We start from the raw sequence: 20600 nt of genomic DNA on the forward strand, positions 1-20600 counted from the left end.
TAACAGAAGTGGGGAAAATGCTAGAGTCTATTATAAAAGATGTGATAACAGAACACTTGGAGGGCATTAACGGGATTGGACAAAGTCAGCTTGGGTTTATGAAAGGGAAATCATGCTTAACAAATCTACTGGAGTTTTTTGAGGATGTAACTAGTAGAATACTTAGGGGAGAACTAGTGGATGTGGTGTATTTGGATTTTCAGAAGGCTTTTGATAAGGTCCCACACAAGAGGTTAGTGTGCAAAATTCAAGCACATGGGATTGGGAGGAATACACTGGCATGGAAGGCATGGAATAAACAGGTCTTTTTCCAGGTGGCAGGCAGTGACTAGTGGGGTACCGCAGGGATCAGTGCTTGGGTCCCAGCTATTCACAATATATATCAATGATTTGGATGAGGGAACTAAATGTAACATTTCCAAGTTTGCAGACAACACAAAGCTGGGGTGGAATGTGAGCTGTGAGGAGGATGCAAAGAGGCTCCAATGTGATTTAGACAAGCTGGGTGAGTGGGCAACATGGCAGATGCAGTATAACGTGGATAAATGTGAGGTTATCCACTTTGGTTGTAAAAGCTGAAAGGCAGATCATCTGAATGGTGATAGATTGGGAAAAGGGGAGATGCAACGAGACCTGGGTGTCCTTGTACACCAGTCGCTGAAAGCGAGCATTCAGGTGCAGCAAGCAGTTAGGAAGGCGAATGGTATGTTGGCCTTCATTGCAAGAGGATTTGAGTACAGGAGCAGGGATGTCTTACTGCAGTTAAACAAGGCCATGGTGAGATCACATTTGGAGTAATGTATGCAGTTTTGGTCTCCTTATCTGAGGAAGGATGTCCTTGCCATGGAGGGAGTGCAACGAAGGTTTACCATACTGATTCCTGGGATAGCAGGACTGATGTACGAGGAGAGATTGGGTCGACTAGGCCTATATTCACTAGAGTTTAGAAGAACGTGAGGTGATCTCATCGAAACATATAAAATTCTAACAGGACTAGACAGACTAGATGCAGGGAGGATGTTCCCGATGGCTGGGGAGTCCAGAACCAGGGGTCACAGTCTCAGGATATGGGGTATGCCATTTAGAACCGAGATGAGGAGAAATTTCTTCACTCAGAGGGTGGTGAACCTGTGGCATTCTCTACCGCAGAAGGCAGCGGAGGCCAAGTAATTGGATGTATTCAAGAAGGAGACAGATATATTTCTTAATGCTAAAGGGATCAAGGGATATGGGGAAAAAGCGGGAACAGGGTACTGAGTTAGACGATCAGCCATGATCATTTTGAATGGCGGAACAGGCCCGAATGGCCTACTCTTGCTCCTATTTTCTATTTTTCCATATTTCTATGTAGTTGAGCACTAATTTCATGTTAAAACAAAGCAAGAAGACTTATTTTCTGTGGAGCTTGAATTCACTTCCATCTTGATAATATTCATACAGACATTAAATATGAGTGTTAGTTCTGGGAGTCACACTATTTCCTAGTATCAAGATCTCAATATCACAACCATTTGTATAAACATTTTATAGAATGAAAGATGCACTAAAAACAAAGGATGCCAAGCAAAGCAGATCAGTGAAGCATCAACCACCAATTTTAAAGCAACAAGGTTTTGTTTAATGTATTTTTTATACTGGCATACTACAGCATGTGAATGAAAAATGTGCAATTGTTAATGGTTTTTAAAAATATTAAGCATATAACTCATTTATTGGTGTAGTTTGGAATCTCAATTTATGTGGAAACATCAATATATTATGTACTATAAACATTAAGTACTTTATGTATATTCACAATTTTCAAAACAGCTCTAATTTCAGTAAACAGTAGTTGCTGCCACAAAACAAGCTGTTTGCCACTTAAAAATGCAAAACTGAAATGAATGATACAAAACACATCCAGAAAAATACAAACCATAAAACAAGTGCTTTTGCATTATGGTTATCAGCAACTGACAGCTGCCACAGCTAGCTAGCATTTTACCAACTACTTTATTATCTATTAAGTATTGTAACTGGGAGGCAACTTTTAATATCTACATATTTAGTAGTTCACAATTAGTCTTTTGCTAAATGACATCATTAACCAAAAACATAATGTTTAAAATTACACACAAAAATGCACACTATGAATTGTGAATTTTACAAAATATATGGTCTATATTCAATCTTTAAATGATAAAGTGCAGGCAGTCACAGTCAGGGGGACCTGCTCACACTATAAACACCCTATTACAACCTTCTGAACGTTCAATTAAACTTAAATTAAAAAAATTATAAATACAATAAAAGAAAGGGATCCCATTTAATTATAGTAAGTCCAAAGTAATTTAAGATCACTGGCTGTCTAAAACATATTAAGCTTGAAAAAAAATCAAACCAACAGTTCCACTGGTGGAAATACATAGTTCTTTAAAAAGTGTTGATGGAAGGCGCATTGAATGTAAAAGCAAGGAAGGGCTGTTGAATTTGTATAAGACGTTGTTTAGGCCTTAGCTGAGAGTACTAATGCAGATCAAAAGACCTGTTTATTGTAGTAACACTCAAGCCATTGAAAAAGAACGACGAGGATGCACTAGAAAATGATACTAGGAATGAGGATATGGTTAAAGGCTTGAATCATTGGGGCTTTACCCCACCATTGAACAGAAAAGTTTGGGGGGCTGTTTTAGGTGGGCAGTTACAAATTACTATAATTACATATGTTTCAATTCAAGCTCGAGTACATCCTATCCATTTCATCAATTCATACTGTAAAACTTGTGTGTAATTCAACAGTACACAACAGAGATTTTCAAAATTCTATAAAGCATTGGGAAGGTACAAACAAAGATTATTTCCATTGATTGATGGATCAATAAAGGACACAGACCCCTCATCACTAGAGCAAAGGGGAAGTTGGAGCTATAAAGATTTTATATATATATATACACATACACACACACACATACACACACACTTTAATCACAAGTGACTATTGAATCATAGAATGATATAGCACAGAAGGAGGCCATTCAGCCCATCGTGCCTGTGCCAGCTCTTTGAAAGAACAGTTTAATTAGTCCCGCTCCTCTGCTCTTTCCCCACAGCCCTGCAAATTTTTCCTCTTCAAGTATTTATCTAATTCCCTTTTGAAAATTATTGAATCTGCTTTCACCACCTTTTCAGGCAATGCTTTCCAGATCATAACTCGCTCATAACCCCCCTCATGGTGCCTCTCGTTCTTTTGCCAATGACCGTATATCTGTGTCCTTTGGTTACAGACCCTTCTGCCACTGAAACAGTTTCTCCTTATTTACTCAATTAAAACCCTTCATGATGTTGAACACCTCCATCAAATCTCCCCTTGACCTTCTCTGCTCTGAGAACAACCACAGTTTCTCTAGTCTCTCCATCTAACTGAAGTCTTTCATCCCTGGTACCGTTCTAGTAAATCTCCTTTGCACCTTCTCCAAGACCTTGACATCCTTGTGTCCTAAAGTATGGCCAAAACACTCCAGCTGGGGCCTAGCTAGTGTTTTATAAAGGTTGAGCATAACTTCCTCGCTTGTGTACTCTATGCCTCTATTTATAAAGAAAACGATCCCATGTGCCTTTTTAGCAGCCTTCTCAACTTGTCCTGCCACCTTCAAAGACTTGTGTACTTATACCCCTCAGTCTCCCTGTTCCTGTACCCCTTTAAAATTATACCATTTAGTTTATATTGCCTCTCCTCATTCTTCCTACCAAATTTGTACAGAGGCAAATTCTAACGAAACAGAAGGCATTCTACACTCTTAAGGCAATTAAGGAGAACAGGGAAAAGTATTTCATGCAATTAAGACAAAAACTGTCATAAGATTAGCCAAGAGATATCTGGAAACGATGATGATGCGTAATTGTGGCAGTATTGGCAAAAGCTTTTTTAGCTATGTCCGTAGTCAGAAGACCAAAAAGAACCTTATAGGGCCACTAAATGATACTGGAGGGCAGATTCAAACTGATTTGCAGGTTATGGCAGAGTTGCTAAATGACTATTTGGCATCAGTCTATACTCCTGTATACGATGCTTATGTTAATAAAATAGATAGTAATGCCAACTTGGATAGGTTAGGAAAGCTTAAAATTGATAGGGCTCCAGGTCTGGATAATATCCATCCATGAGTGATTAATGAGATAGGACAAGTGCTCAGTGAGCCCCTTGCCTGTATCTTTAATAGTTCAATAGAGTCAGGGATAGTTCCCTTAGACTGGAAGCTAGCTCATATAGGGGACAAATGGGAGCCGGGGAACTAAAGGCCCATCAGTCAGACATCAATTATTGGGAAGATGCTAGAATGCATCGTAAGAGGTGCCCTTTATGATCACTGGGAAAGGGGTCATTAGAAATACACAACATGGCTTCTGAAAAAATATGACTGTGGGGATGAGTGTGAGGTCAGGGGAGGGAAGAAGGGTTTAGCTATGATGGCCTGGCCATCATGGTGTGGGGCAGGCTTGATGGACCTGCTGGTCTTTTCCTGCCTGTCAATTTTGTATGTTTGTAAAATGAATCACTTCACATTTCTCTGCATTAATTTTCATCTGCCACGTGTCTGCTCATTTCACCAGTTGGGCTATGTCCTTCTGAAGTCTGTAACTATCCTCCTCACTGTTTTCTACATTTCAGAGTTTCGTGTCATCTGCAAACTTTGAAATTATGTCTTGTATACCCAAGTCTAGGTCATTTATATCAAACAGCAGTGGTCCCAACACTAACCCCTGGGTGCACACTTCCCTCCAGTTTAAGAAACTGTTCACCACTACTCTCTGCTTTCTGTTCCTTAGCCAATTTCGCATCCACACAGCCACTGCCCCTTTAACCCCATGGACTTCAATTTTGTTAACAATTCTATTCTGTGGTACTTTATCAAACACCTTTTGAAAGTCCATAAACACATCAACCACATTACCCTCATCAACCTTCTCCGTTACTTCATCAAAGAACTCAATCAAGTTTGTTAAACCCAATTTGCCTTTAACAAATCCATGCTGGCTTTCATTTATTAACCCATATTTTTTGAAGTGCCAATTAACTGTCTCAGATTATTCTCTCAAAGTTTCCCCACCGCCGACATTAGGCTGACTGGCCTGTCGTTGTTGGATTTATCCCTCTCCCCTTTTTTGAACAGGGGTGTAACATTTGCAATCCTCCTGTCCTCGAGCACCACTCCCATATCTAAGGAGGATTGGAAGATTATGGTCAGAGCAAATCCAATTTCCACCCGTATTTCCCTCAGCAACCTAGGATGCATCCCATCCGGACCGGGTGCCTTTTCTACTTTGAGCACAGCCAACCTTTTCAGTACCTTCTCCATATATTTTTATCCTATCCAATTTCTCTACTACCTCCTCCTTTAGTGAAGACAGCGGCAATGTCACAATAAAGAGGATGCTGCCAAAGTACATATTTAGTACCTCAACCATGCTCTCTTCCTCCACAATACAATCTCCTTTTTGGTCCCTAATCGGCCCCATCCTTCCTTTGATCACCCTTTTACTATTTATATGTTTATAAAAGATTTTTGGGTTCCCTTTTATGTTACTTGCTAATCTATCCTCATACACTCTCTCTTTGCCCCACTTATTTCCTTTTTCAGTTCTCCCCTGTACTTTTTGTATTCAGCTTGGTTCTCTACTGAATTATGAACCTGACATTTATCATATCCTTTTTCTGTTTCATTTTAATCTCTACATCTTAAGGGCATCCAAAGCTAGAGCTCCCTGGATGACTACCTTTCCCCCTCATGTGAACGTGTCTGGTCTGTACACGAACTATCTCCTCTTTGAAGGCCTCCCATTGCACACTTACTGTTTTACCTGCCAATCTTTGATTCCGATCCATCTGGGCCAGATTATTTTTCAATTCAGTGACAATAGCCCTCCTCCAGTTGAGTATTTTCACATTAGATTTTTCTTGTTCTTGTCCATAACTATTCTAAACCTAATGATATTGTGATCACTGTTTTCCAAATGCTCCCCCAGTCCCACTTCATTCCCCAGAACTAGATCCAGCACTGCTTCTTTCCTCATTGGGCTGGAAACATACTGATCAAGAAAGTTCTTGTGCACTTTTCAGGAATTCCTCCCCTCTTTGCCCTTTACATTGTTATTTTCCCAGTCGATATTAGGATAATTGAAGTCCCCCATTATCACTACTCTAAATTTCTTGCATCTTTCTGCAATTTGCCTGCAAATTTGCTCCTCTATTGCCTTCCCACTATTTGGTGGCCTATAATATACAACCAGCAGTGTAATTGCTCCTCTAATGTTCCTTAATTCTAACCAAATAGATTCTGTCTTCAAACCCTCAAGTGCATCATCCCATTTTAGTGCTGCAACAGTATCTTTGATCAATACTGCCACCCCGCCCCAACCCTCCTTTTTTTCCTTTCCTATCTTTTCTGCATATATTGTAGCCAGGACTATTAAGTGCCTATTCTTCCCTTGTTTGGGAAAGATTATACAATTTAAAAAGGAATTAGATAAGTATTTGTAAAGGGTGACTATAAAAGGAAATGGGGAAAAAGCAAAGAAATGGAACTAGAGCAGATAGCTCTAATTGAAGGTCTAGCGAAGACATTCTTGCAAAAACACAATGCGACAAATGGTCTCCTTCTGTGCTGTAATTTCTATGATTCTATAATCTTAATGACTACCACCAGTACAAAATTTATTTGAAATCGACGCAGCAAGCGTTTTGTAGAAATGAAAATAGCTGTTTGACTGCAGAACCACCTGCTGGACTGAACTAAAGTAATCAAAAGTAAAGATTCGGCAAATGTACAACAGTATTAAATCTATCTGGGCTAAAATGGCTTAAACATCACTGTTGGATTACTTTTGCCGTTTTTGAAAGTATGGCTGCACTTCAAGGGGGTTTGAAAAGCACACTAGCAAATAGCTGCAAAATTATTTAAATATAAAGTATAGCACAATACCGAATACAGGGTGTTCCTGGCATCTGCCTTAAAGACAAGCACTGGCCTTGCCTGATGGAAAACTGTCCAAGCAGAAGTGAAAAGATGACACTTCAACCTGCTGTCACCACTACAGTTTATATGAATCAAAGCTGGTAGACAAGCACATGTTGTATTAACAGTATGGATTTGCGCTATGTTATCCCAGTAAACAGTTTAACCCTTTGAAAACTAAAGTGGCATTTTGCATCAAAATTAGAAAATGTAACCCTGCTATTCAAGAAAGGAGAGAAAACAGGGAACTACAGGCCTGTTAGCCCGATATCAGTCGTCAGGAAAATGCTGGAATCCATTATTAAGGAAGTGGTAACAGGGCACTTAGAACATCATAATATGATTAGGCAGAGTCAACAAGGTTTTATAAAAAGGGAAATGGTGTTTGACAAATCTGAGTTTTTTGAGGATGTAACTAGCAGGGTAGATGAAGGGGAACCTGTGGATGTAGTATATTTGGATTTTCAAAAGGCATTCGATAAGGTGCCTCATAAAAGGTTGTTACGCAAGATAAGGGCTCATGGGGTTGGGGGTAATATACGTTAGCATGGATAGAGGATCAGTTAACAGACAGAAAATAGGGAGTAGGGATAAACAGGTCATTTTCAGGTTGGCAGGCTGCAACTGGTGGAGCGCAGCAAGGATCAGTGCTTCGGCCTCAGCTATTTACAATCTATATTAATGACTTAGATGAAGTGACCAAGTGTAATGTATCCAAGTTTGCAGACGATACAAAGCTAGGTGGGAAAGTAGGCTGTGAGGAGGACACAAGGAGTTTGCAAAGGGATATAGACAGGTTAAGTGAGTGGGCAAGAAGGTGGCAGATGGAGTATAACGTGGGGTAATGTGAGGTTATTCACTTTGGTAGGAAGAATAGAAAAACAGAATATTTTTTAAATGGTGAGAAACTATTAAATGTTGGTTTTCAGAGAGATTTGGGTGTCCTCGTACAAGAAACACAAAAAGTTAGCATGCGTACAGCAATTAGGAAGCAGGACAAATCCAATCCGGCCAATTACCGCCTCATCAGTCTACTCTTAATCATCAGCAAAGTGATGGAAGGTGTCGTCAACAATAGTATCAAGCAGCACTTACTCACCAATAACCTGCTCACCGATGCTCAGTTTGGGTTCCGCCAGGACCACTCAGCTCCAGACCTCATTACAGCCTTGGTCCAAACATGGTCAAAAGAACTAAATTCCAGAGGTGAGGTGAGAGTGACTGCACTCGACATCAAGGCAGTATTTGACCGAGTGTGGCACCAAGGAGCCCTAGTAAAACTGAAATCAATGGGAATCAGGGGGAAAACTCTCCAGTGGCTGGAGTCATACCTAGCACAAAGGAAGATGGTAGTGGTTGTTGGAGGCCAATCATCTCAGCCCCAGGACATTGCTGCAGGAGTTCCTCAGGGCAGTGTCCTCGGCCCAACCATCTTCAGCTGCTTCATCAATGACCTTTCCTCCATCATAAGGTCAGAAATGGGGATGTTCGCTGATGATTGCACAGTGTTCAGTTCCATTCGCAACTCCTCAGATAATGAAGCAGTCCATGCCCGCATGCAGCAAGACCTGGACAACATCCAGGCTTGGGCTGGTAAGTGGCAAGTAACATTCGCACCAGACAAGTGCCAGGCAATGACAATCTCCAACAAGAGAGTGTCTAACCACCGCCCCTCGACATTCAACGGCATTACCATCGCCGAATCCCTCACCAACATCATCTTGGGGGTCACCATTGACCAGAAACTTAACTGAACCAGCCATATAAATACTGTGGCTACAAAAGCAGGTCAGAGGCTGGGTATTCTGCGGCGAGTGACTCACCTCCTGACTCCCCAAAGCCTTTCCACCATCTACAAGGGACATGTCAGGAGTGTGATGGAATACTCTCCACTTGCCTGGATGAGTGCAGCTCCAACAACACTCAAGAAGCTCAACACCATCCAGGACAAAGCAGCCTACTTGATTGGCATCCCATCCATCACTTTAAACATTCACTCCCTTCACCCCCAGCGCACTGTGGCTGCAGGGTGTACCATCCACAGGATGCATGGCAGCAACTCGCCAAGACTTCTTCGACAGCACCTCCCAAACCCGCGACCTCTACCACCTAGAAGAACAAGAGCAGCAGGCACATGGGAACACCACCACCTGCATGTTCCCCTCCAAGTCACACACCATCCCAACTTGGAAATATATCGCTCTTCCTTCATCGTCGCTGGGTCAAAATCCTGGAACTCCCTTCCTAACAGCACTGTGGGAGAACCTTCACCACACGCTCTGCAGCGGTTCAAGGCGGCAGCTCACCACTACCTTCTCAAGGGCAATTAGGGATGGGTAATAAATGCAGGCCTCGCCAGCGACGCCCACATCCCATGAACGAATAAAAAGAAAATGGCACGTTAGCCTTTGTTGCAAGGGGGGGTTGGAGTACAAGACTAAGGCAGTCTTACTACAGTTGTATGGGGTTTGGTGAGACCTCATCTGGAGTAGTGTGTACAGTTATGGTGTCGTTATCTAAGGAAGGATATATTTGCCTTTGAGGCGGTGCCACCAAGGTTCACTAGATTAATTCCTGGGATGAGAGGGTTGGCCTATGAAGAGAGGTTGAGTAGAATGGGCCTATACTCTCTGGAGTTTTGGAGGAGAGTGATCTCATTGAAACAGAAGATTCTGAGAGGGCTTGACAGGGTAGATACTGAGAGGTTGTTTCCCCTGGCTGGAGAGTCTAGAACTAAGGGGCATTGTCTAAGGATAAGGGGTCAGCCATTTAAGACTGAGATGAGGAGGAATTTCTTTGGAGGGTTTTGAATCTTTGGAATTCTCTACCCCAGAGGCTTGTGGATGCTCAATCATTAAGTATATTCAAGGCTGAGATAGATAGATTTTTGGAATCTAGGGAAATCAAGGGATATGGGGATCGGGCGGGAAAGTGGAGTTGAGGTCGACGATCAGCAACGGTCTTATTGAATGGCAGAGCAGGCTCGAGGGGCCATATAGCCTACTCCCGCTCCTATTTCTTATGGTTCTTACGTTAAAACCTCTATGAATTACAATATATTCAACAAATCCTAGACTCATCTCCAATTAGAGTTTATGCCACTTGGACTACTAGGTGGTGCTCACTGAGTAGTGCTTTATTACCATCTTTCCTATTGTGAAGTTCAGTATCTCATACCAATGGCCCAGCTGAGATCGAGAACTCACTACATGGATGCAATTCTCCACCCCACTGCTTTGACACACTGCATCGATATCGCTTCATCAAGCAGCCGAGGATGTCCTTCCAGATTTCATTGTGATCAGTACATAACAGCATTTAGTTTCTTCCAAAATAAAAAAAGTTTGTGCGCAAAGTTAAAACAGTCAAAGCAAATTGTACTTAACACATTGCATTTCAAAAGAGATGTTAATGAAATGTTTGAGAATTTTCCAGTGTATTAGTTCCACTAATTGTGCAAAAATAGTAACTAATAGCAACGAATAATAGATAGAAGTAGATCAGAGGCCCTTTGTGGCTTTAGGAAGGAAGCTGAAGGGAAGAACCTCAAGTGTAGTGCCACATGCTAGTGGAGACAGACAGTAATAAGGTAGACCAACACATGGCTACAGGTTTGGTGTAGGGCAAACAGAAAAAAAGTTTTCTACATAGAAATACGACCTTAAACAATACATGATTAAAATAGATGTTCAGGGGCTCCATGGTCATTAGTGTGGAAATAAAATGGTCACTCACAATAGTGAGCACCTTGTTCATAAAAGGTACTGCTCCTTTAGTACATATTTTTCATCATTTGCAGCAAAGACCAAATTTAAAAATATGTATAGTGCTATGTACAGTATAGGTTTAAGAAAAACAAAGATAATGCAGAATTCAGATGTATTGCAAGTTGCAAATGAGTGCCAAATAATTTAAATTTATAATCAAAATTGCTACATTCACTAGTTTGACCTACTTATATATAGGGCATGGCAAGACACCTTGGATCATAATGTACTAGAAGCTTGATTAAATCAGAATCTACTTTCAATGGTAGAAAGGAAACTAAGGCACTACAATAGCCTTTCAAATTCTACAGATTAAAGTACAAGATTAGTTTAGCCAATTATTTTTCAAGCAAGTCACCTCAACAAATACAGTACACCACTTACTAGCATCTACTACAAATCTTCAACAATCAAAACAGATAGCTACAAGCTGGATGTCGCAGGACATACACAAAAATAGCACATCTGCAAAAGAACACCTGAGTCAGCATTTCATCATCCATAAAAGTCTTATTTTAACAAAGGCTTATATTTATTCACAGTAAATAAGCTTTTAACCTCACGAGCGAAGAATACTTAACTACAATTACTAATCACAAATGCTCAGACTTATTCTAGGAGCAAGTGTACATTTCTGGCATTATAGTCACAACTACTAGCTTTGAGATATTAGAAATTATTATAATTGCAGTGACACAAAAAATCTGACACTATCCATAATTTAACTGCTATACCTGAATTGAAAACGGCAAGAAATCTCAGGAATCCAAAAGGGCTGCACCAGTAGGCGATGCTGCCAAAACAGCATACCAGAGCAATGGGGCACAACCTAATGTTACATGACAGTCCTAATGGCACTTTGAATGAAGTCACACGCATTTGGCTAAGAAAGGAATCAGCACGGCAGTAGCAAAGAAACGTCAAATGAATCATGTAGAATATTTAATCTCATTGAACCATGTCAGTGCATTAAATCTTTAAATTGAAAGTGGAAATGAAGAAAGAATTGAGCACTGAAGGAATACCGCTCACGGGCAAAAAAAGCACGAGAAAAGTGAAAAATGGAAAGGAACTGAGGCCTGATGCTAAAAACACTGACTGAGAAGCAGTGGATTTCCAGCACCCGGAAAAAAACCCTAAAACTATTGTAATAGGGCGGAAATGTCGAGGCCAAGCACATAGCATCCACTTGAGTGGTAGAGCTATCCGCACCTCGCCACTATGCCAATTATCAGCCCCCTCAATGAGCAAGATTTCAGCACCCCCCTGCCTTTACCCCCCATCACCCACAGAACATAATTGGAACTATCTCCATACCGTCAGCCACAAACTGAACAAAAATGGAGCACCCACAAAAATTCTTGAAAGACAACAGCGAGTCCAAATAGCCAGTGGAAGTCCCAGCATCATCGCTAAAAGATTAGTGAAGTAAAATGGGAAACAAAACCAAAAGCTTCCTACCACCCCTCGCGTAACAGGACTCATGAAGATCCCCAAAATGAGAAATAACTGGTGGAGAGCATTGGTTCCACTCTCATCAATCCCTATTTGTTCACCACTGACTGACGCTCCCCTTACAAACCCTCCCACTCCCCAAAACTCTACTGGCTGTAATTTTCCCTCACTGGCTACCCCTACTCCACTTCATTTCTCGGAGGGAAACAAAGGAAAGGAGGATTGGAAAGGAGAAACTGCTGATGGTGACAGGGCCTCTGGTCAAACAGCACCCACCCTAGGGGGAGGGGAGAAATCAAGCGGGTGTATGGGAATGGATGGAAGTTTAAGGGTGAAGTGATCGACAGTGATGCAAGGGTGAGGTGGGGGGGGGGGAAAGAGGAGGGAAGGGAAGGGGAGAGAAGACGAGCTGAGTGGAATACTCTGAGGAAGATGTAGGATAGTGATGGGAAGGTAAAATGGGGGTAGTACTAGTGACTGGGCGAGGGGTGGGAAGAGCTCTATTGGGGGTCACATTTTTCCCGTAACCCCAGCCTCTAATGGAGCTTGCAGCTATTCGTGGCTCTTTTCCCACCATAAAACACTGTGCTATCCCCACCCACCACCTTCCACCCAAGAGGAAAGAAGGAAAAGACGAGGAAAGAAGAAAAGGACAGAATGCGACAAAAAAGTTAAGGGGAGAGAAGAGACATAAGCAGAAGAGGAGGGACAGAGAAACAGCTGTATAAAGACAACAGAAAGGTAAAAGTGACCATATTCTCCAATTTAGCACGTGCAATGCGACAGGAGATTGACTAGCATATCAAAAACCTTGCGCTTCTAGCTGCCACATTTATCCTATCACCTTTTTCCACATTAAATTTCTATGTCCACATATATAATTGATATTGCCTATGTAAACTTGGCATGCTGTAATTATTCACTCTAGCCAGTGGTGGTGGTGTAGTGACTCAATTTTGCATCTTCTGCTCCTGAGCCTGAGAAATGAAACAGATCAGCTAAATGTGGATGGGTACCTTGGGAGTAGTGACCACACATGATAAAAGGTTTAAGATCCAACTAGAAAAGGAAAAAGTCAGTACAAAAAGTCAGATTGGATTAGGGTAGATTTTAGGAAGATGAGGAGCAAGCTAGCAAAGGTACGATGGAAGGAGAAATTGGCACACATGACTGGAGCAACAGTGGACTGTTTTTAAAAAAAAGAGATTGCAAAAGGTACAGAATGGGTACATTGCAGTAAAAAAAGAAAACTACTAGTTTTAAAATGCCACGGAGAAAGAGAGAGCCTATGATGATTACAAGAACAAAAAAAAACTAAAGTAGAATATAAGAGGTTAAGAGACAGATAAGAAAAGCTAAGAGGGACGATGAGGAAAAAAATAAAATCGAAAAACATCAAAAGGAACAGCAAGGTATTTTACAAATATATCAGTAAAAAGAATGGTTAGAAGTGAGGTGGGACCCCTAAGAGGGGAGTACTGTCAATTTGTGGAGGATGATCAAAAAATGGCAGAAGTACTTTGCATCAGTTTTTACTAAAGAAAATACTATCAAAGAGGAGTTGAATCCTAAGGTGGTTGAGAGCAAGATGAGTGATAGTGTGATGGCTCAAAGGAAAATTTTAGATAAGTAAGTTAATCTAAGGGAAGACAAATCATCAGGGTCTGACAGGATATATCCTGGTATTCTGAAGAAGTGGAGGGATGAAATTGCAGGAGGCCCTAAAAAATATTTCAGGGCTCTATTGAGATTGGATGTGCGCTGGAGGACTGGAGAGTGGCAAATGTAGTATCTATTTTTAAAAGTGAGCGCGCTAATCTGGTTAATTTCAGCCCATAGCTTAACATCTGTGGCAGGGAAAATTTGACAGTCTTTAAGGATGAAACTACCATTTATCTAGATAGAGAAAATAGTTAAAAGTAGCCAGCACGGATCGTGCTCAACAAACCTCAAAATTCTTTGAGGAGATAACAGACATGGTAGATTGGGGAAATCCAGTGGATGTAGTATACATGGACTTTAGGAAAGCAAGACAGTACCACATGGGAAATTACTAGAGAAAATTAAGGGGTATAAAATTAGGGGGAGGATAGCAAACTGGATTAAAAATTGGTTAAAAAGGGAGGAAACAAAGCAGGAGTTAAGGGAAGCTTTTCATAGTGGTTGGAAGTGTGTAGTGGTGTCCCACAGGTTCAGTTCTGGGTCCACTTCTGCTCACTGCGTGAATTTTGAGGTTTGTTGAGCACGATCCGTGCTGGCTACTTCTAACTATTTTCTCTTTGGCTCTAGGTCTAGAGAGTGGTGTTGGAATTTGCAGATGATACCAAAATAGGAGGTATAGTTATTCTTTAGAAGACCAAAGGAAACTGCTATGGAATGGGTTAAAAAGTGGCAGATGGAATTCAACGTCAGTAACAGAGAGGACGCATTTTGGTTAAAAAAAAAAGCAGCAGTAATTATACTCAATGGAAGTAGGCTTGGTGATGTGGAAGAGCGGTGGGACTTGGGGGCGGGGGGGGGTGGGGGTGGTGTATAGGTTGACAGGACATTAAAGGCAGCACCTCAGGTTGAAAAGGCTGCAGAAAAAAAATCTAACAATTCTAGGTATAGAATATAAAGGCCAAGAGGTAATGATGAGCCAGATGAGCCTATATAAAAAGACCTCAGTTAGAGTACTGTGTGCAGAATGGGGCTCAACAATACAGGGAGGATACTGAGGCTTTGGAGAGGGTACAATGAAGATTTACCAGGATGGTGCATGGTATGAGAAAACACAAATACAAAGACAGACATGAAATGTTGGGTCTTTTTCCATTAGATTAGGGGGCGATATGTTTTCAAAATTATGAAAAGATGGAACAGGGTAGCTAGAAGCAGACTGTTTCTAGCACTTGAGTGGTCAACAACGAGGGGTCATTGATACAAGCTTACAAGAAAGAAATTTAGAATAGGAGGCAGGGGAAATTTCTTCGAGAGTTGTGAGGCTGTGGAATTCACTTCCAGGGTTAGTGGTTGAGGCAAAAACTGTCAACATCCAAGACTGGACTGAATAGGCAGATGAAGGAAAGGGGTTTAAAGGAATATGGGAACAGGGTGGGTAAATGTGATTAGACCTATGTTCGCATGGAGGGTAAACACCAACCCTGCCAAATGTCCTGTAACAGTGCTGTAACTTCTATGTAGAACATCCTAAGCTCCAGCTTAGCTGGCACAGGCATGATGGGCTGAATGGCCCCCTTCTGTGCTGTATCATTCTATGATAACTCTAGTTCTCTGCTTCCCAAAGTCCCATAAGTTTTGCTCTGTAATTATATACAAATAAGTGAATGCATGACTTTAAAATGGGGACTGAAATATGACTGAATGTCCTGGCCCAATCATCCCACTTTACTCGAAGATTACACTAGGCTTTGACTTCCTGTGTGCTACACTAAGGGAGAGCAAATAGTTTTCATAACACTCTACTGTACACTGGGGTATGTGTTGGCATTTCCTGATTTTGATGGTCAGCAGACTCCTAGCTGGGACATTTTTCCCCTTGTGCAAACTGTTCTAGCAAAGTTGTCACTGTATAGCAGCTTTACTGTAAATAGTTGAAATTTTGTTGCCAGAAAATATAGTACATCAGCTCTTCATACTGAAAATGTTACCAGATTCATAATAGATTTACTTTGCTGCTTTGCCAACACGGTTCTTTACAGTCAGAGCCCCTAGCAGGAGGAAGAGGGAAGTTAGGGAAGGTGGCCAAAAGCAATGCCAAAGGGGTAGGTTTTAAACAAGCATTTGACGATGGGGAGACGTAGCAAGGCAGAGGGGTTTATGGAGAGAGCTGAAGGCTCTGCCACAAATGGTGAAGTATCCTAAGGAATAATGCCTATCAGACCAGTTACAAGAGTGGAGGGTGTGAGCAGGGAAATAGGACTCGAGTTGGTTGCAGAGAAGGGGAAGAGTAAGGCCGTGGAGGGATTATAGACAAAAACTTTAGAAAAAGAGTTTAGCAATGTAAATGAGGTGGTGCGAGCCCCACAGGAGGCAGTACACAAAACCAAAATATATAGTGTCATCCGCTCCCTCAAATGGCATTGTAAAACTGGGAACACATCGCCAGAAGCAAACATGCTTTTTGGCCTCAGACAGACTGGGCAGTCACGCCCATCCATGCAGGGCAGCAAAGTAGTTTTGGTCCGTCTGACCACTTTTCCACTTGGGAAGGCAGAAGACCTAGAAATAGTTACAAATAGCAACTTTTAAAATGCCAGTAACATATAGTTAAATGCAACAGCTGCTGTAAAAACTACTGTTTCTATTTTGGGAGGGGGTGCACATTCTATATCAATAGAATCTGCAGTCAGCGTTATTGGTCTGTTTCAGGAAGTAACTATCATATAAATGCAGCATGAAGCGATCGCCACCAAACTCCTCAAACTAGTTCAAAATCCATTGCTTCAGCATTCATTTAACACTTTGGTTAGACATTATGCTATATGATCTGGCCCTATACAGGCTGCACTACAAAATGAACATCTACTCTTTTTTAAACACAGTTAAGAGGTATATAATTTTACTTTGGCAAGCGAGAGGGGAAAACAACAATCAGTTTTCAAATGGCAACATTCTTCACATGTATTTATATAAAAACTGCATGGTTGGCACACTGATATTGTTTGAAATATAGAAAATAGGAGGAGGCCATTAGGCCCTTCGAGCCTGCTCCGCCATTCAATATAATCATGGCTGATCCTCTATCAATACTATATTCCGCTCTCTCCCCATACCCCTTGATGCCTTTTGTGTCTAGAAATCTATCTAGCTCCTTCTTAAATATATTCAGTGACTTGGCCTCCACAGCCTTCTGTGGTAGAGAATTCCATAGGTTCACCACCCTCTGAGTGAAGAAATTTCTCCTCATCTCTGTCCTAAATGTCCCACCCCGTATCCTGAAACATGGCTAACACGTACTGAAAAATTGTGCATTATAAAAATTGTTGTACAAGTTTCCTTTTAATGCAGTCAGTGTATGCTGATAAAGGAATGTTAACTTATGTGCTTTTTGACATTTTAAGCCGACATCTCTATTTTACAGCTAACTTTCACATTTTACAGCTATCAAAATCAAAACCAATGCAATATTTTTTTTATGACCGTGCACAATTTCTCTTAGTTGTTGATCTCAACTTGTTTTAAACAATGCCAACCATATACTCTGTCATTTAATTGTGGAAGTTAAGATGGTAAAATGGTTAAAGTGATGCCACATCATACAATGTCAAAATGAGAACACGTTACTTGTGATAATCTAAAAAGTACACAAAAGGTGGGCAAGTGGACTTGGTTGACTCCGGAGTGACATGTCTCAGTGTTAGTGATTTGGGGAAAAGTTTTCTTTCAGGAATTGAACAGTTTAAACTACCTGCTGTGTCACTGCAGCCTTCCTTCCCAAATTGGGTGAAAGGTGAATAAGAGTATAAAAATACATCACCTCCCGCCCCCGTAAGATATTTGGGGTAGCTGTCTCTACATAAAATGTAAATATTAATTGCAACCTAAGTGTCTCACAAATGTGATGAAAGAACAAGTAGAATTCTTAGTTTGCCAACAGTCTTCTGATCTCTTTTCATTGCTTAGAAGAAGTATGAAGCAACATAGTTATGAGCAACTGATTCGAGAAACAAAAATAAGTATTAAGTACTTTTCCCAAATATTACAAAATAGAAAACAAATCAGTTTTCTAGTAATATCGTTTTCCAACAAAATTCTAACTGTATATTGACATCCAGGACCCGTGGCAACCATCTAAGAAACAGACACTTACAGTAACTTCAGAAATATTAAATTTGACTGGTAGGATACATTTCCTCAAAGTAGTCAATGTGTGGAGGTTGGAGTATATCAAGCGCAGAGAGTACCTGAAACAAAACAGAAAAAGGAAATGTGTTTATATTATGATGTATTGATGTCCAATTAAAGATTATGAAATACAAATGAACTATAAATGGTCTTTTAGTTGCTGAAATAATATAGATTGCTTCAAATTTGGTAGGTTATTAGTTTATAAACATTTAAACAGGACAGAACGCTCAATCATGTCAAAACAGTTTGAAGTCCTCAAGCGCCACTCTCAAATCTGGCAGGCTTAATACAGAACAATTTGGTTAGTTCTTGTTCAAGTGCATCACAACTGAATATTTAACCTTGGGAAAGATTCTTCATCCACATGTGCAGTAATGACCTCTGGATTGGCCACAAAGAGGAAAGCATTTACCTGGTCAATTTTGCTGTCCAAATATCAATGACATTTTTGCATCAAGCTATCAAATTTTCACACTGGTATTTAACTTCCTCCTTGGTGCAAAGATTCAAACATGCAATACAATCAAGATATATTGCAATAGATCACGTTTTCTCCAGTATTAATGTAGAAACTGCTGGTACACAGATTAGGTAGTTTATTTCCCCCATTTTTAAACTGGACCCTAAGGAAAGGTGTTGTCTCTATTGCATCATTCTTGTCTTAAGTACCAAAATTGGGAGTTTCAAAAGCTACTGGGTAAAATTGTCCTTTCAGTTCTCAAGTTTGGGCCTGACTTAGCCCAGAGATGGAAGTCTGCTCACCATTAGCTGCAAGTGATAAGAGCTTCTGCAGTCTTGACTCAGTTCCTAATTGACATCAGTCCATAATACAATGTTATTCAATATTCAGTAATAACTTGTCAGTCTTACACAAAAATCATATGGCTAAGCAATGTGGAGATAAAAATATCAAGTATTTTCTTAAGTTGGGATTTTATAAAAGGTGCTTTACATCCAACTAGTACTATACCATACAGAACTAGATACAAAACAAAATATTGGAACAATGCAAAGAAACTATAGAGATAAAAATTAATGCTTAGTTATGCATTTATAAAGTGGCATTGTAGCACAACGATCAGTTCTTAAACTCAGCCATATTATGTCACAGGTGTCCCAGACACATCTCCTTTGGGTGGGGGTACAGTGGCCTCCACTTGGCTGCCATCAGCGCTACTGAAAATAAAATGTTTTAAAATACTCTATTTGGAATTCTCTACCCCAGAGTGCTGTGAATGCTCAGTCTTTGAGTATATTCAAGACTGAGAGTGATAGATTTTTGGACACTAAGGGAATCAGGCAGGAAAGTGGAGTTGAGGTTAAAGATCAGCCATGATCTTATTGAATGGCAGAGCAGGCTCAAGGAGCCGTATGGCCTACACCTGCTCCTATTTCTTATGTTCTTAAAAATTTAGGTCACAATCTGAAAATTCCACTTGTTCTGATTATAAACTTTTACTCGTAACAAAATATTTGAAAAATCTATGAATGACTCCAACGCTACACAGAAGTCTTGCAAATGGAACTAAGCTAGCTAGGGCTTGCATTCAGAAAGACTATTGTAGGCTTGGACATAGAGATCAGAAATACCACATGCATTCCACCCAACACCTGTTTGCATCTATATGTCTATTTATCCAGACGCTGAATTACATGGATTATTTCAAATTGTAAATTACCTACTTTTTAATTTGGAGGGGGGGAGGGAAGGGAGAAACAACCATTAATCTAGGTAGCTCCATACCCATGTGTAGCCAAAAAGAATTTAATTCTTTAAATTACATTTAATTACACAGGAAGCTTTTCCATACCTAACATGATTAAAACATTTCAAGTCATTTCACACTGCTGAATTGAAAACAGCTTTTTGAAAAAGTAGACAGCAATGGCTTTCATTGCTGTACAGCTCTAAGTTTAACCCTCATGTTGACCATAATTCCTTGTAATTATTAATGAGCATTGAAGTACTTATTTTAGTAATCCAAGATTAACAGGTAACATCTTGAACTACAGAAAACAGAATAATTTTTCAAAGTAGGCTGAAAAATCTTGTTAGGAGGAGGATCTGTGATTGAATCCGCAAATACATCCTGAGACGCTGCTGTACAATCACTCCAGTAGTAACTGCCTGAGTATTAGATGCTCTTTGCACCTTTCAAAACAAACAAATGCAGATATACAACCAGACATATATAAAAGGCTTATAAATTTGAACTGATATATTTCAACAATTCTGATTTATAATTTAATATTTCAAATATTCACTATAGAAAAATTGTTTTATGGGTTACCATGATTACTTTTCACACCCAAAATTCTTGCTCTAATCAGTACAGAGGAGTTTGAACATATTGCATTATGTACATATGGCTATCAAAGTGGTAAAATTTACAAAAAATGTACAACATAATACTTCTAAAGTAAATTATGCACCTGGTGCAAATTATGCAAGAGCCCCAGTATGAATAATAATGAGGCTTTAGTGCACCAAAGTAGAATGCACCAGTTTTCACTGAAAACCATAAGGGTGCACAGA

General features: G+C 40.3%; 1 protein-coding gene across 3 annotated transcripts in view; it reads right to left on the bottom strand.

Moving 5' to 3' along the window:
• The window catches only part of nlk2 (nemo-like kinase, type 2), a 159019-nt gene that overhangs the window by 64467 nt on the left and 73952 nt on the right, over positions 1-20600 (bottom strand). For all 3 annotated transcript variants that reach the window (XM_068008361.1, XM_068008362.1, XM_068008363.1), the window contains exon 3: positions 18065-18120. In XM_068008361.1, coding sequence (XP_067864462.1) covers positions 18065-18120 — 56 coding nt within the window. The remainder of the gene's footprint in view (positions 1-18064; positions 18121-20600) is intronic.

The sequence above is a fragment of the Heptranchias perlo genome, chromosome 28 (assembly GCF_035084215.1).
Source record: "Heptranchias perlo isolate sHepPer1 chromosome 28, sHepPer1.hap1, whole genome shotgun sequence".
Classification (NCBI taxonomy): domain Eukaryota; kingdom Metazoa; phylum Chordata; class Chondrichthyes; order Hexanchiformes; family Hexanchidae; genus Heptranchias; species Heptranchias perlo.